Source organism: Lytechinus pictus, chromosome 12 (assembly GCF_037042905.1).
Source record: "Lytechinus pictus isolate F3 Inbred chromosome 12, Lp3.0, whole genome shotgun sequence".
In the NCBI taxonomy this organism is placed as follows: domain Eukaryota; kingdom Metazoa; phylum Echinodermata; class Echinoidea; order Temnopleuroida; family Toxopneustidae; genus Lytechinus; species Lytechinus pictus.
Genome location: NC_087256.1, coordinates 25,621,830 through 25,634,953, shown reverse-complemented (window position 1 = coordinate 25,634,953; position 13,124 = coordinate 25,621,830). Strand labels below are relative to the sequence as shown.

General features: G+C 36.5%; 1 protein-coding gene across 2 annotated transcripts; it reads right to left on the bottom strand.

Moving 5' to 3' along the window:
- Nucleotides 1-642: 642 nt before the first annotated feature.
- On the bottom strand, nt 643-12,409 carry LOC129272322 (NHL repeat-containing protein 2-like). Of its 2 annotated transcripts, XR_010295286.1 has the most exons (8): nt 11,644-12,371; nt 10,675-10,889; nt 9,546-9,777; nt 8,828-8,947; nt 6,700-6,909; nt 5,759-5,975; nt 2,605-3,159; nt 1,706-2,392 (listed from the first exon to the last, which is right to left on the bottom strand). XR_010295286.1 is itself a non-coding variant. In XM_064107610.1 (7 exons), exons 1-7 carry the CDS (start codon nt 12,271-12,273, stop codon nt 2,903-2,905), a joined length of 1,881 nt encoding a protein of 626 aa, XP_063963680.1. In that variant the 5' UTR covers nt 12,274-12,409; the 3' UTR covers nt 643-2,902. The 2 variants fall into 2 exon arrangements, 1 of the variants encoding a protein (XP_063963680.1); XM_064107610.1 differs by having other exon boundaries at nt 643-3,159; nt 11,644-12,409.
- Between the last annotated feature and the right edge of the window lie 715 nt (nt 12,410-13,124).

Sequence of the window (13,124 nt, the reverse complement as noted above, 5' to 3'; positions counted from 1 at the left end):
TGTTCACTCGAATTTTCGACGGTCCTCTGTCTTCTTCAGGAGTTTACAATGTGTGGTTATTTTTTTATTTTATATATATATATATATATCTCTCTGATATCATCTATTCACCCTTTCCTTTTCCTTTTTTTCTTGATGGTCATGAAGCTTTTTTTATATGGGGAGGGGTGTGGCCTCTATAGCCCCACAACTTTACATACCTCTGGGTCCCGTAACACAAAAGTCAGCGATTAATTGCTAATTTGAAAGAGCAGTTCTGATTGGTTCCTAGTCAGTCTACTGAGCAAAATGTGCATGCAACGATGATCTTGATAGGCCATTATATTTTGCGACTGGCTAATCTGTGTTACGGGGCCAAGGTGATCCATTCTTGCGATAAATCAGATTTGCAATGGTTTGTATTTGAACCAACTTAAGTTGAAATCTGAATTAATTGCAGTCAAATCATCAGTGTTCCCAAGTATTTAAGGCAAAGTTTGTTATTGAGATTTGATGAAAACTATCAAAATTTCATTCCCATCCCATTAGAACAGGGAATATCTCACTCTCATTTAGCACAAGACACGGTAACCAATCAAGTCATGAATATACGTACAAATAGCACTATGAAACAGGTTAAAACCTCCAAGAAATAGTACTGTGTAGATTTGTTAGCCCACCTGAGGCAAGGGTTTATTTCTTCAGCAGGTTACATGATGAATGAGAACTCTATCTCAGGTTCTAAGGAAACTAGACTTGGGGTATATGACAAAATTATCAAACAGGACAAAATTATGAATAACCAACAGCCTCAGCATACAATTGTGTATAAAATGATAGATACCTGTACATGATGGGGTTATCATATAAAATATTACACTGTTTAAAATAATTCATTTGAATGAATAAATTTCTTTGTCTGCATATTGAGTTCTAACACATAATTTATAAATATTATATATCTTAATTAATCAATGTTCATTCTTCAAATACATTCCTCCTCCATTTGCCTGCTACTAAACTTCCCTTATGTGACCATAAATGTAAATATTCATATTCATTGCGAGAAATATCTATATATATTACCCGACTTATTACTGTAAGTGGGATCATAAACAATTATACTTTATAAACAAAACAAACACGGTGACAGTTAATAATGGTATTGATGATAATAATAATAATAATAAATGTAGAGAATACATTACAATAATAGGAATTAGATAACATGATAGAAAAGATAAAGCACTAATAATTTAAGGGTAATTCATTATTTCAGACCACAGTTCATGAGAATACAGACAACTTATACTACGTTCAAGGTCTTTCAATAATTTGATGGAGTATAAAAAGCCGTCAGATCAGGGGGAATATCTGATAATTAAGAGAACTAAATACCTAATGATTAATTTGCACATTCATACCTGCTTGAAGTAGGTAAAGCTCTCGTGGCTAACAAGAATGCTTCATTCTAAAATGAAATGTGTGCATTTGGGGGCACATAAACATATTTGTTACATCCTAACATCCAAGTAAATCCAATCCTCTTGCCAAAGTTCACAAAAAGTTCTCATAATCTGCTTCTATGCCCCTAAATATCTAATGTCCATGAAGAAGTCAAAGTGAAAGATGCATAATTATGAAAAACATAAGCTCATAGAAAGAACTTTTCTCTGTAGGATAAACACTCCACTACAGCAAAGTGCATGTACCTGATATTTTCTGGTCAGGGTAGGATTTCTAATCACAGAATACAAGGGCCTTATTTCATAATGGGCAAACATCTGTTGAAAATTTGCCGTAACACTAACTACAATGGTAACAGGTCATAGCAGCCAATCACAATCAAGATTTCTGTGGCAGTTACAATAGTTGTAACTCTTTATGAAATAGGAACCAGGTACTTTACTCATTGGGCAGATTTGAATAAGGGCTTGGTTTGCAACTTTTGAATATTTGTTAGAAATACATCTTATAGGAGGAACAGTAGAGGCATACAGGTAAAACCTTCACAGAGGCCATGGAACAGTTTTGATAGGGGGGCAGAGCCATAGTGGGGGAGGAAGTCTAACCATTCACAATAAGATGGTAATTTTACATTTTAAACACATTTACTGAAAATAGTGGGGGGGGGGGGGCTGAAGACCTTCAGCCCCTGCAGTTCCGAGGCCCCTGCTTCAGTATCAAAGGCAGAACAAGTTCAAGTGGATTAGGTTTCAGAAAGTTCTGTGAACAATTCACCCATAGTATTAAGATTTTGGAAGACAAAGAATACTTAATGAAAGTAATTTAGTACTGTTGCTCTGCAGAGAAAACCGCTTCGAAATACTTTATAACATAGCTCGAACCGCCTCATCACTCTTGGGTGATTTATATATTCTTATTTTCTATATTGAGACTTGCTCACTTTTAGCTTGAAAAATAAGAGTATGTTGCAGGAAGATGGTGGCAATCAATTGCAATTATACAATTGACAGATCAATTTCAGCTGAAGCAAATCACTTTACACTCCTTGATTCAAGGTGCAGATCGGAAGTTCATTTCAAATTTGCAATAAGTTTTGGCAATTGATTGATTTTGCAACCAAAAATAGATTTGCAAGTGATCGTCAGTTTCTTGCAACACCCCATAAGACTTTTTCCCAACAATGATTCCAAGGGAAGGAAGTGGTAGAACAGTACTTGGATTAAGCCTGTAAAGTCACTTGAAGCTGCAGAAAAAGATTTCAAGAATTTTCCAGTACTTGATGCAACAATTCAACCTTTACAGTCTGTGGAGCACCCTGTAGATCTAGTGTGGAAAACCAGTACCGGTACACAGATTCTATCCAAGGGCTTGCCGGCAACACACACCTGAGGGAAGGCAGTTTTAAAAGGTACCTGGATTAAGCCTCTGAAGCTACTGGACGCTGCAGATAAAGACTTCAAGAATTTTCCAGTACTTGATGAGACAGTTCAACCTTCACAGTCTGTGGAGCGCCCTCTATCCTGGAAACTGGAACACTGAATCCAAAGGCTTGCCTGCAACACACCCCTGAGGGGAGACAGTAGTAGATCACGGATTCCACCTGCAATGTCAAAGACCTCTGAGCATCTAAAGAAGGTGTCCAGGAAAAGGATGGTAAGGGGTCACTCAGGTGTCCAAGGTTGGTCATTGCCATCACCAGTTGATTTTCTGAGCCTATGGTAAGGGGAGGGGCCAAAAAAAAGAATAATAAAAATGAATTGAAAGAAATGATGGTAACTGGTTGGCTACGGTGAAATGGCTAATACCTATCTCATCTGTGATCATCTGTTTGGAGTTATCACTCTTTACAGGTGTAACATCCCAGAATTAAATAGTGTAATAATATCAATGTATTGTAATTTTGGTTATAACTTGTAATATGTATTGCATGTAGTTTGGTATAATCTACACTGGGCAGTTTCTGAATAGAGTTTTCTTAGAATAATCCATGACTAATTCCCTCTGTCCAGTGCAGAGATTGTTCTGTACACTTCGCTATTGGAAAGAGAAAGTAGAAAGTCTTAAAGTCATCTCATAGGAATGTTGTGGTCACCTGTGGAAGGGTGGAGGCAGAGAGAATCTGAATGAAGAAGATTGTATCCTATTCATTCCATCTCACACCACCTTTGAGACAACATCTAGAGAGAAGACATCTTAATATATTTTCAACACTTGATTTTTCCATGTCGAATCCAATCCATTAGGGGTAAGTTGAATCCCAATTCACATTTTAAATAATGATATTTATAAATGTTTTACTTTGATCATTGTTGTTTAATATGGATCAAGAATAGCATAATATATTTTTGTTCTCTAAATATTTAGGATAAGTTAGTACTTTTTCTGTGAGATATATGTATGTTCATTTTCGTTTTGATCCTTTAAATGTGTTTTCTATTTTTTTTGTTATGAATGTTCCTTAATGTATTATTTGATATACATGTGCTACATTTGATTTGATTTCATATGTTGTGTTAAGACAAAGGTCTAGAAGTATTTTATCGAACATGATTCGCGTGGATATTTTGTATTAATTACTCTAATTGAGGTTTACATAATTCCGTTGATTTAAATAATCCAATCATGCTTCATAAACTTCTTTGTTCGTATTTCTTGGAGGAGAAATGGTATTATTGTTGTGTTTTACTAAAAGTAACATTTGTTATTTTATCGGTATTATTGTGCTAAATAATATTAGTTTCATCTAATTATTTCTGTATGGTCAGAAATTGACTTTATTTGCTTAGTATTATATTTAGGATTTATATCCAAAATGATATTGCTTGATTATGTTAGATTCATATGTAGATATTCATACTTTGCATTGATGTTTGCGTAGTTTAAGTTTATAAGAAACTTAGTACCTTTAAGGCTGTTGCTAGGCGACAGACAGCATTCTGATACATATTGGGGCTGTTGGCCAGTTGCATCATTCATAGTAGTAGTTGGCAGTGTGACGTCATGAATGAATCACGGCACATGCTGCAGAAGTTCTGTGGAGCTTCATGGTCATCGTTTAGGTTAGGGGTGATAGGGTCACTCAGGAATGTAGTTTTATTGTCTAGGGACTAGCCCTGTTCACACTGAAACAACTTGTTATCTAGTTGCAATGTACTTTGAGGAGTACTAGGGTCTGTTCATACTTGAGATTTAATCTGATTTAATTATTAATCCGATTTAACTTTAGTCTGGTTTAACTTTAATCTTTTACTAGTATTTCAAGTTACGGTTTTGTTTTTCATAATTCATTATTAATTCAATGATATTATTGACAATCAGCTTGAACTATTTGAGTTTCTTTTAATGAAATTCTTTTTGACAATCATGTTTTATTTATCATTACATATGTTCATTTAATAATTCATGTTATCTTATAACTTGATATATAATTTCTTTGATGTTTATTCTTTGTATCTCTTTCCTTCTTTTCATTTCCTCTCTATTCTATTATACGTTTATATAACGCCTTATTTTGTCGTGTTATTGCATAAGGGTTGGTTGAGTGAAACATGTAATGTGATGATAGTAGAGTCGAGCTACCAGCTTACTACTTTTATTACTGATTGTTTGTATTGAAACTCTTGATGTATATGACAATTTATGATTCTTTATTTTCTATTGTTTTCCAGGGTTTTTGTTATTCTTCTAAATAAAGTATGGCATCAAAAGAACCTAGACCGCAATTCTGAGTCGTATATTTATCTCAATTTTGTGTGTCACACAGGGAATACTGCACTCTGTCTTGAACTTTCATGGGAAGTGGATTACTATTTGCCAACAGACTTTTTTTGTTGCTATTATACTGATAAAATGATATTGATATCATTGTCATCATAATCATCATCATTATCACCACCATCCTCATCATCATCATCTCCACCATCATAATCACCATCAGCATCATCCATTATTATCTTCATCATCATCAAATTCATTATCATCATCATCATCATTATCAACATCACCCCCTCCATCATCATCATCTTCTTCATCATCATCATAATCATCATTATCATCATTATCATAATCATCATCAATTATCAACATCATCTTCATCATCAACACCACCTTCTTCATCATCATCATCACCATCACCACCACCTCCATCATAATCATCATAATTATTATAATCATCACCATCATTATGTTAACTGTGTTATAGTTTCTCTGATAAATGATTGCAGGACAATTTAAACAAATTATCAAGATTATGTTTAATGATATCAATGACAGTGACCGTAGTCAACTACGGCTTGCCAGATGATCAACTGACCTGGAATGAAGATCTGCCAGGCACTTGGTGCTCCCTCAGTGAGGTAGCTTCCTGATGGAAGACTGACATTAAGCGACAGGGCGACAGAGCCTTCCAACCTAACAGAAACACCATCTACTGCTCTAGGGATTGCATTCTTTGGAAGTTTACTCTTGACAACTGTTGAAGCACTTGGCTTGCTGTCAACTGATGTGATGGATGGAAGTACTACCTTCAACTGCACAGAGAGAATGAATACAGGAGAGTCTGCATGTCAACCTTTCGTAAGTAAATAGTTGCCGAAATATGCAAAACATTTGTGCTTTACACATTCTGACTCATATCTAACATGTTAAACAAATTTCCTATCTGGGAGTATCTTCCCCTATTTCTTCATTCAACTCTATCTTTTGTCACTCTGGTATATTTCAGTTCTTGACATTCTCTCCCCCATTGATTCTGCCCCCCCCCTTCCTGGTCTGGTTATTTCTACTGTGGAAGTGTTGTGGTGTAGTTGTTCTGACTCTCGCCTTTTAATCAGAGTGCCGTGTGTTTGAATCCCACTAATTGCATCCTTTGGCAAGTATACTCTATTGGCAAAATTAATTTTTGGATGAAGACACAGACTACAACGGTTCAAGTGTCATGCATTCTCACTCCTTAGTATAAGCATTTTGCTTTAGAAACACCCAAATTTGGGATTCTCGAAAAAGGGCTTTACTGCGCTTCTCTACGACTTGAATGACATCCAATGTGGACACAGTTCAGAATGCCGATTTTAAATGTTTGCTAATCTGAATGTTCATAGAATAATTCGGCTGGTAAGCTGTAAAAATGCATGAAATTGACATTGATGTTTTTGTAATATCAGTTTTCGATTTGTGTACAATTTATCAACTACATTTTTCAATTCTAATTGCGGTCTTTTAAAAGAATGAAAGAATCCAGCTTCTTCAACTCACCGTAGTGATCGTAGACGTTGCGATATCAATGCACCTGATGGCATGGTTGTTGGTGTCAGCTATATAGAGATACCCTTGAGGAGACACCACCAAGCCTCCAGGCTCATTGAACTGTGCTTTAGAGATATCCGTTTCTTCTGTCATACCAGGTTCTCCTGTACCAGCGTACGATGAACAGTACCGATTTGACACGTCGTGAATGAGTTTGATCTGGGCATCAGAATAGCAAAAGGGAATATTAAAGGTCAAGTCCACCGAAAAAAACATTTTGAATTAAGTCGATAGAGAAAAATCAAACAAGAATAACGCTGAAATTTCATCAAAATCGTATGTAAAATAAGAAAGTTATGACATTTTGAATTCTGCTTATTTTTCACAACACAGTTATATGCACAACTCACTGATATGCAAATGAGAGAGTCAATGATGCCCCTCACTCATTATTTCTTTTGTTTTTTATTGTTTGAATTATACAATTTTTCAATTTTAACAGATTTGAGTGATACGGATCAACGTGAATGAACCATGAAATGTAAAAACGATGGTAACACGTACACCAAATGTTCAGGGAGGAATAAAAATTTTCACATGACAATGAGATGACTTGATTGTTTCATCCAATTTTTATGAAATTTTCAGTTATGCTTGATGGACTTTTCTCTTCTTATTAAAATCAACTCTTTGTTGGGGTGGACTCGACCTTTACGTGGTAATAATGATAGTAATCATAATGATAAAATAATCCGAATTTTACTGATCAAAATATAAATCAGAAATTGGAATCATCTGAAAATTAATTTTGCCAAATTGACCATGGGCCCAGCAGCCACTGAGCAGCACCATTTCAATATCACTCTATTCCTTAAATTGTTGAACCCCTAACAGTGTAGTAGCAACTCCCATCTTTTAACGTCTTTTGGTCTGATGCATCCGGGGCTTGAAACCCTGACCTCCAGGTCGTGAGGCAGACGCTCTTCCAAGTGAGTCAATACAAAATTTCGGTTTGGCTTACAAACACTTTGTCGACATTCCATTTGGTCTAATCTCACTTCGTCTACAAACCATTTGGTCTAATGGTCATTTTGCCCACCCATCAGTTAGATTATAACCCATCTAGTTTCATATCCACTTAGTTTGACACCAGTTAGTCTACATGGTAAGATTAAATGTTTATGAATGAAATTTTTATATGAAAAAGTGAAAAATAATAAGTAGACAAACAGAAAATTGACCATCTGGGAAAATTTTTATTTTTTGATTTGTTTTCTTTATTATTTGCTCCCAGCCTTTCAGAAATTATACCCCATAAACCATATCTGGCCCTGTCAAATTTGTTGGCTCTTGGTACTGCTCAGCAAACCAGTTACAAAGCTGGTGACAATGCTTTCCAGACATGCACCCCAAGATGCTTGAACAAACTTCCAAGATATGTGCGCTCTCTCCATCTTTGAAAGTATTTCAGAAAAATCTAAAAACACTCTTCTTTTTCATCAATAATCTTTCTATGTGTCAATATCTTTTTATATTCTAAATCATTGTGTAAAGCGCTGTAAAACAATGCTATTTTGTAAGAGCACTATATGAAATGAACATATTATATTATAGAGGTTATAATGGTAGCAACAGAAGAAAGTAACCATAGTTGTAAGCAGGGTGCTACATAACTTTTTAGAAGCACTTGCCCAGTCAGGCAAGTAAATTTTTAAATAGTTGGAATATACTTGCCCAAAAATCTATTTCACTTGCCTGAAAAATCATTGAAAAAAAAAGTTTTACCTCTTCAAAAGAAAGTTTTGCGGTTTTATAAACTTTTGACCTTTTTCTCTCTTTTGGCATGAACTGATCTACTTTGTTATTGCATTTCTTTTTCCAAAGTGATTTTTATCTTGCCTGCCATGACCAAAATTAGGGTCAATATATCATATCGACCCTAATTTTGGTCATTCTACTGTGAGAATTGTGCTTGCCCAATTCGGGCAAGTAGTTTTGGTCTTTAATTCAAAACACTTGCCCGACTCTAACTTTCACTTGCCCCGGGCAATCGGGGAAGTGCTTATGTAGCACCCTGTTGTAAGTCTTAATAAAATGGGACCATGATAGGTATTAACATTGAGGGTTCGCCAATTACCTTGTGGTTATATGAGTCTGCTATGAAGAGGGATTTACTGTGGTTCCAGGCTACGCCCAAAGGATGCTGTAGTTTTGCCTCAATGCCTTTACCATCTTCATCTCCAAATGCAAACAGGTTCTGCAAAATACAACAGACAAGACATGGAATTGAAGAGTAATGAAGCATCAAGGGCTTATCACTGGCTGGGATTAGACCTGACAATGGTCATGTTACGAAAGAGCAATCATGGTCATAAATTTGACAAATTACTACTTTTACTGTCATATTGCTTCATATATTACAACTACAAACTACTTATACTACTACCACTTCCCCTCTTATTTTCTTCCCTTTCTCCTTCCCCTCCTCCTCTTCCTCTTCCTCCTACTCCTTCATCTTTTTCCTCCTCCTTCTTCTCCTCCTCATTGTGCTTCTTCGTCTTTTTCTCCATCTCCTTCTTCTTCTTCTTCTCCTCCTCCTTCTTCTTCTTCCTCCTCCTTCTTCTTCTCCTCCTTCTTCTTCCTCCTCCTTCTTCCTATTTTCCCTCTCCTCCTCCTCCGTCCTCCTTCTTCTTCTTCTCCACCACCATCACCACCTACTACTTCTTAAACTTTGCCTTGTAACTTAATGTGGGCTGTAATGTGGCATTTACGCTTGTCACCTGTTTCATTTGCTTGCGTTTGTGTTTTAAATCTTTCATTATCCCAGTTACCTAACAAAATCCCTCTTTTCTTACCATTGGGTCCAATTCCCCTCCAACAACATTCTTCACAGCTCCGTCTTTAAAGGCAATTCTTCTGATTGAGCTGCTCTCGCTGTCTGCTACAAAAATACAGTTGTATGGCTCCAAGGGGGCAAGGGCCAGACCAGAGGGCTGTGCAAAGCCTGCCTTCCGGGGGTAAGAGTTGTTGCGATTTTCTTCCTTGCCACTCCCAGCATAGCTCATGCAGATTCCTGCATCATGACTCCTGTAGGAATCAGGATTATCAATTATTTATATTAATAATTTTATAAATCATAAATTCATAAATTCAAATATATTGAATTGTTAACATCATGAATTGAATTCACCCAAGGTCACTAATCCATAACTTAAGATTTCATAACTTGGAAGACAAAATTAATGAATAGAACATAACATTTTTATAAACATAACATGTTTCAAGGTAATCAAATCTCAGCCTGCAAATTCTAAACAGAGTCATTGGTATTTACACAGTTTAAGTAAATTTGAAGAATGTAGTTACATAGGATTTAATAAAAAGGTACATTGTAGGTGATACAGAGTGAAATTCAATTGTAAAAAAGAAGGAGTGTAAGTAAAAAGAATTACGTCTGTTGATCAGATCAGTAAAGCCTGGCTCACACTATGCAATTTGTTGTGACCCGATTTTTCAACAAATCGCATTTTGCATTAAATATGACAGTTCCAAGAAATAAAATTACTTTATTCAAACTTTGGCATAATGTTAGGAATACTAAAATCATATTTTACTTTGAGGCAAGCCCTGTTTCGGAGTAAAGTCCAAATCGGCTTCCAGTCGCAGCCGATGATGACGTCATTACGATTTTGAGATTTGAATTTGTTTTTATTCATTCAGGGAGGCTCGACCTGGTCTGAATTTTGATTTCAGTAGTCCTACCACTATTCTGAACTCTGATCCGTAAGATTTTTATTAGTTGGGAAGTTCATATCAAATGTTATCACAATTTCTTTGAAATTCAGATTGCAACGAATCGCATTGTGTGAGCCGGGCTTAAGGGGTGGACTGAATATCAAATAGTAACTGTATACTTGTTGGCAGTCCACTGGAGACCGTTTAATCGAAAAGTCCATATTGTGCTAAATTGCATCATCTACTTACACTCCTTTCAGCCATGTTCCATCAGAGAGAAACAGGCCCCATATCTGATGGGTACCAGCCATAGCAATGAACAAAACGTCTTCATTTGGGGGTCCTAGCACAACATCCCAGGGGGAACTGATGACCTGCTCCGTGCCACGCCCAGCCCCATAGTGGTCTCCTCCCTGCTCCCCCGTGCCTGCTACGGTGGTGACGCACTCCTGCTTCAAGTCAATCTGAGAGAATCAATCAAAAGAAATAAAATTGTATTCATTTAATCAATTCCAGTGATTTATAACAAATTATCACCAGAAAAAAAAAAAAAAACATCAGACAGTGGTCACACTTACTAAAATTATGTATGTACAATGTCAATTTCTGTACAAATGGCTCTAGAATAAACAGGCACATACTAGCCAGGCCTAGCACTTAAAACTATGGTGAGATTGTATTTTAGTACTCAAAATCTTCTGGTAAATGAATCAGGAAGAAATTTGCTGAAAATGACAAACCCACCTTAATTGTTTTTTTTCCCCCCAATAGAAACAGAAGATGGAATGAGATAGTCAGTAAAACTTGTGTTGGTATTGGTCTTATTTAATTTATCAACAAAAGAACATCATTTTCTGCACAGGGGTATTATGTAGACCTACTGAGGAAAAGTGATTAATCATAAGTTAAGAAAGCTAGAGAAATTTGTAAGTGTGAGTCTCCTTGAGTGATTGAAAGTGAAAGATTTCTGATATTTCCTATACCGAGTGGTTTACTTTCAATGCAAAGCTACTCAAACATTCACAAATTAATTTCTGGCATCATATAAAAAAGTTCCATGAAACCTCCATAACATTTTCAGAATAATCCAGAGCAAATCTAGACCTTTTGATAAACCAATGAATATATTTTTTTCATAGAATACTGATTGCAAACATATTCTAAGAAGACTATGACAATACCATATGGAAAATAATTTGAGGGATCTATCATATCTACCTTTCTGATGGCATGGTTCTCTGTATCAGCAACATAGATGACATCTTTGAACCAGCATAGACCCTGAGGAGAATGGAACCTTGCTTCCTGGTAAAGGCCATCATTAAAGCCAGATTCTGTACCTCCAATGCAACGTTGTACGACTCCATCAAGAGCCACAATGACCACCCTGTTATGTCCCGTGTCAGATACGGCCAGCAGCGTGCCTTCGGGATTGGTGGTAACCTTGCCAGGATAGAGCAGCGGAGAGTCAGCCAAAGATTCCTTGAGGTCGACGGAAGGAAGGCTATGCGTGCTCAAGGCACTCCTTGATCTAAAGTGGTCAAGACAGAGTTGGACAACTTCGAAGAGAATATCCCTGTGTCCTTCGCCGATGATGGTCAGGATGGGTTCACCTCCTGGACCTACGATGAGTAAGGTTGGCCAACACTGGATATCAAGCTCATTCCACATCACAGCATCGTGGTCATTCACCACAGGGTGGTGGATGTTGTAACGGAGGATGGCATTCTTGATGTTCGAAGACACTTTCTCGTTCTCAAACTTGGCCGAGTGGACTCCGACAACAACAACTCCATCTTCTACCGAGTACTTTTCCTCCAGTGCCTCTAAGTCTGGCAGGATGTGCATGCAGTTGATACAGCAGTACGTGAAGAAGTCAAGAACGACCACCTTTCCTTGAAGGTTTGAGTTGAAAGATAAAGGTCCTGAAGAATTAAACCATTCCAGACCTGCGAAATTGAATTCATTCAAGTGTAAGTCAAAGTGTTATTTCATTTCCAGCAATAAAAACCTTGTAATATTCTATTGAATTGACACAATTTTTATTATAGTAAGCATGAGAGATATTTGGAAAGAATCCTCAAATTAGAAAATGAGATAACAATAAGTCTATGATGCAATCCTTGATGAATGTCACCTATGAATATTCAACGATGTTGTTTACCCACAAGTGCACAAATACTCTTCAATTACTGTGGATTCAGGTGACAATAGGGCTAGGCCTATACAAATTCTCAAGGAATCAGACTTGACAACTAAGCAACTTAATAATGAAAAATAATACATTTCATCACTATGTAGAGCACCTTCTGAAAAAAAGCATTAAATAAAGTGAATTAAACATACAGTTTATAAATTAGACAAATTTAAATGGTTCTAAAATTTCAGAAGTACGTCTACAAACACATATATTAAGCAATTGATATCTTTTTATCCTACCCTTCTTATTTTGTCATCCTTCTACTTATTCTCCCAACTCTTCCCCCTTCCTCTCTCCTGCTTATCTACTTCCTCCTACACCTTTCCTTCTGATTCTCTTTCCCCTCCTCATCTGTTTTCTTTATCTTCTCCTTCCCACCCTTCTTCATCAACCTCCTCTTCCTGCATTTGCCTTCCACCAATTCAACTCCATCTGTCTTTTCCTTCCTCTTAAAGGCCTTTTCCTTTTTTTTCATCTCCATCTTCTTCTCCCCCACAGG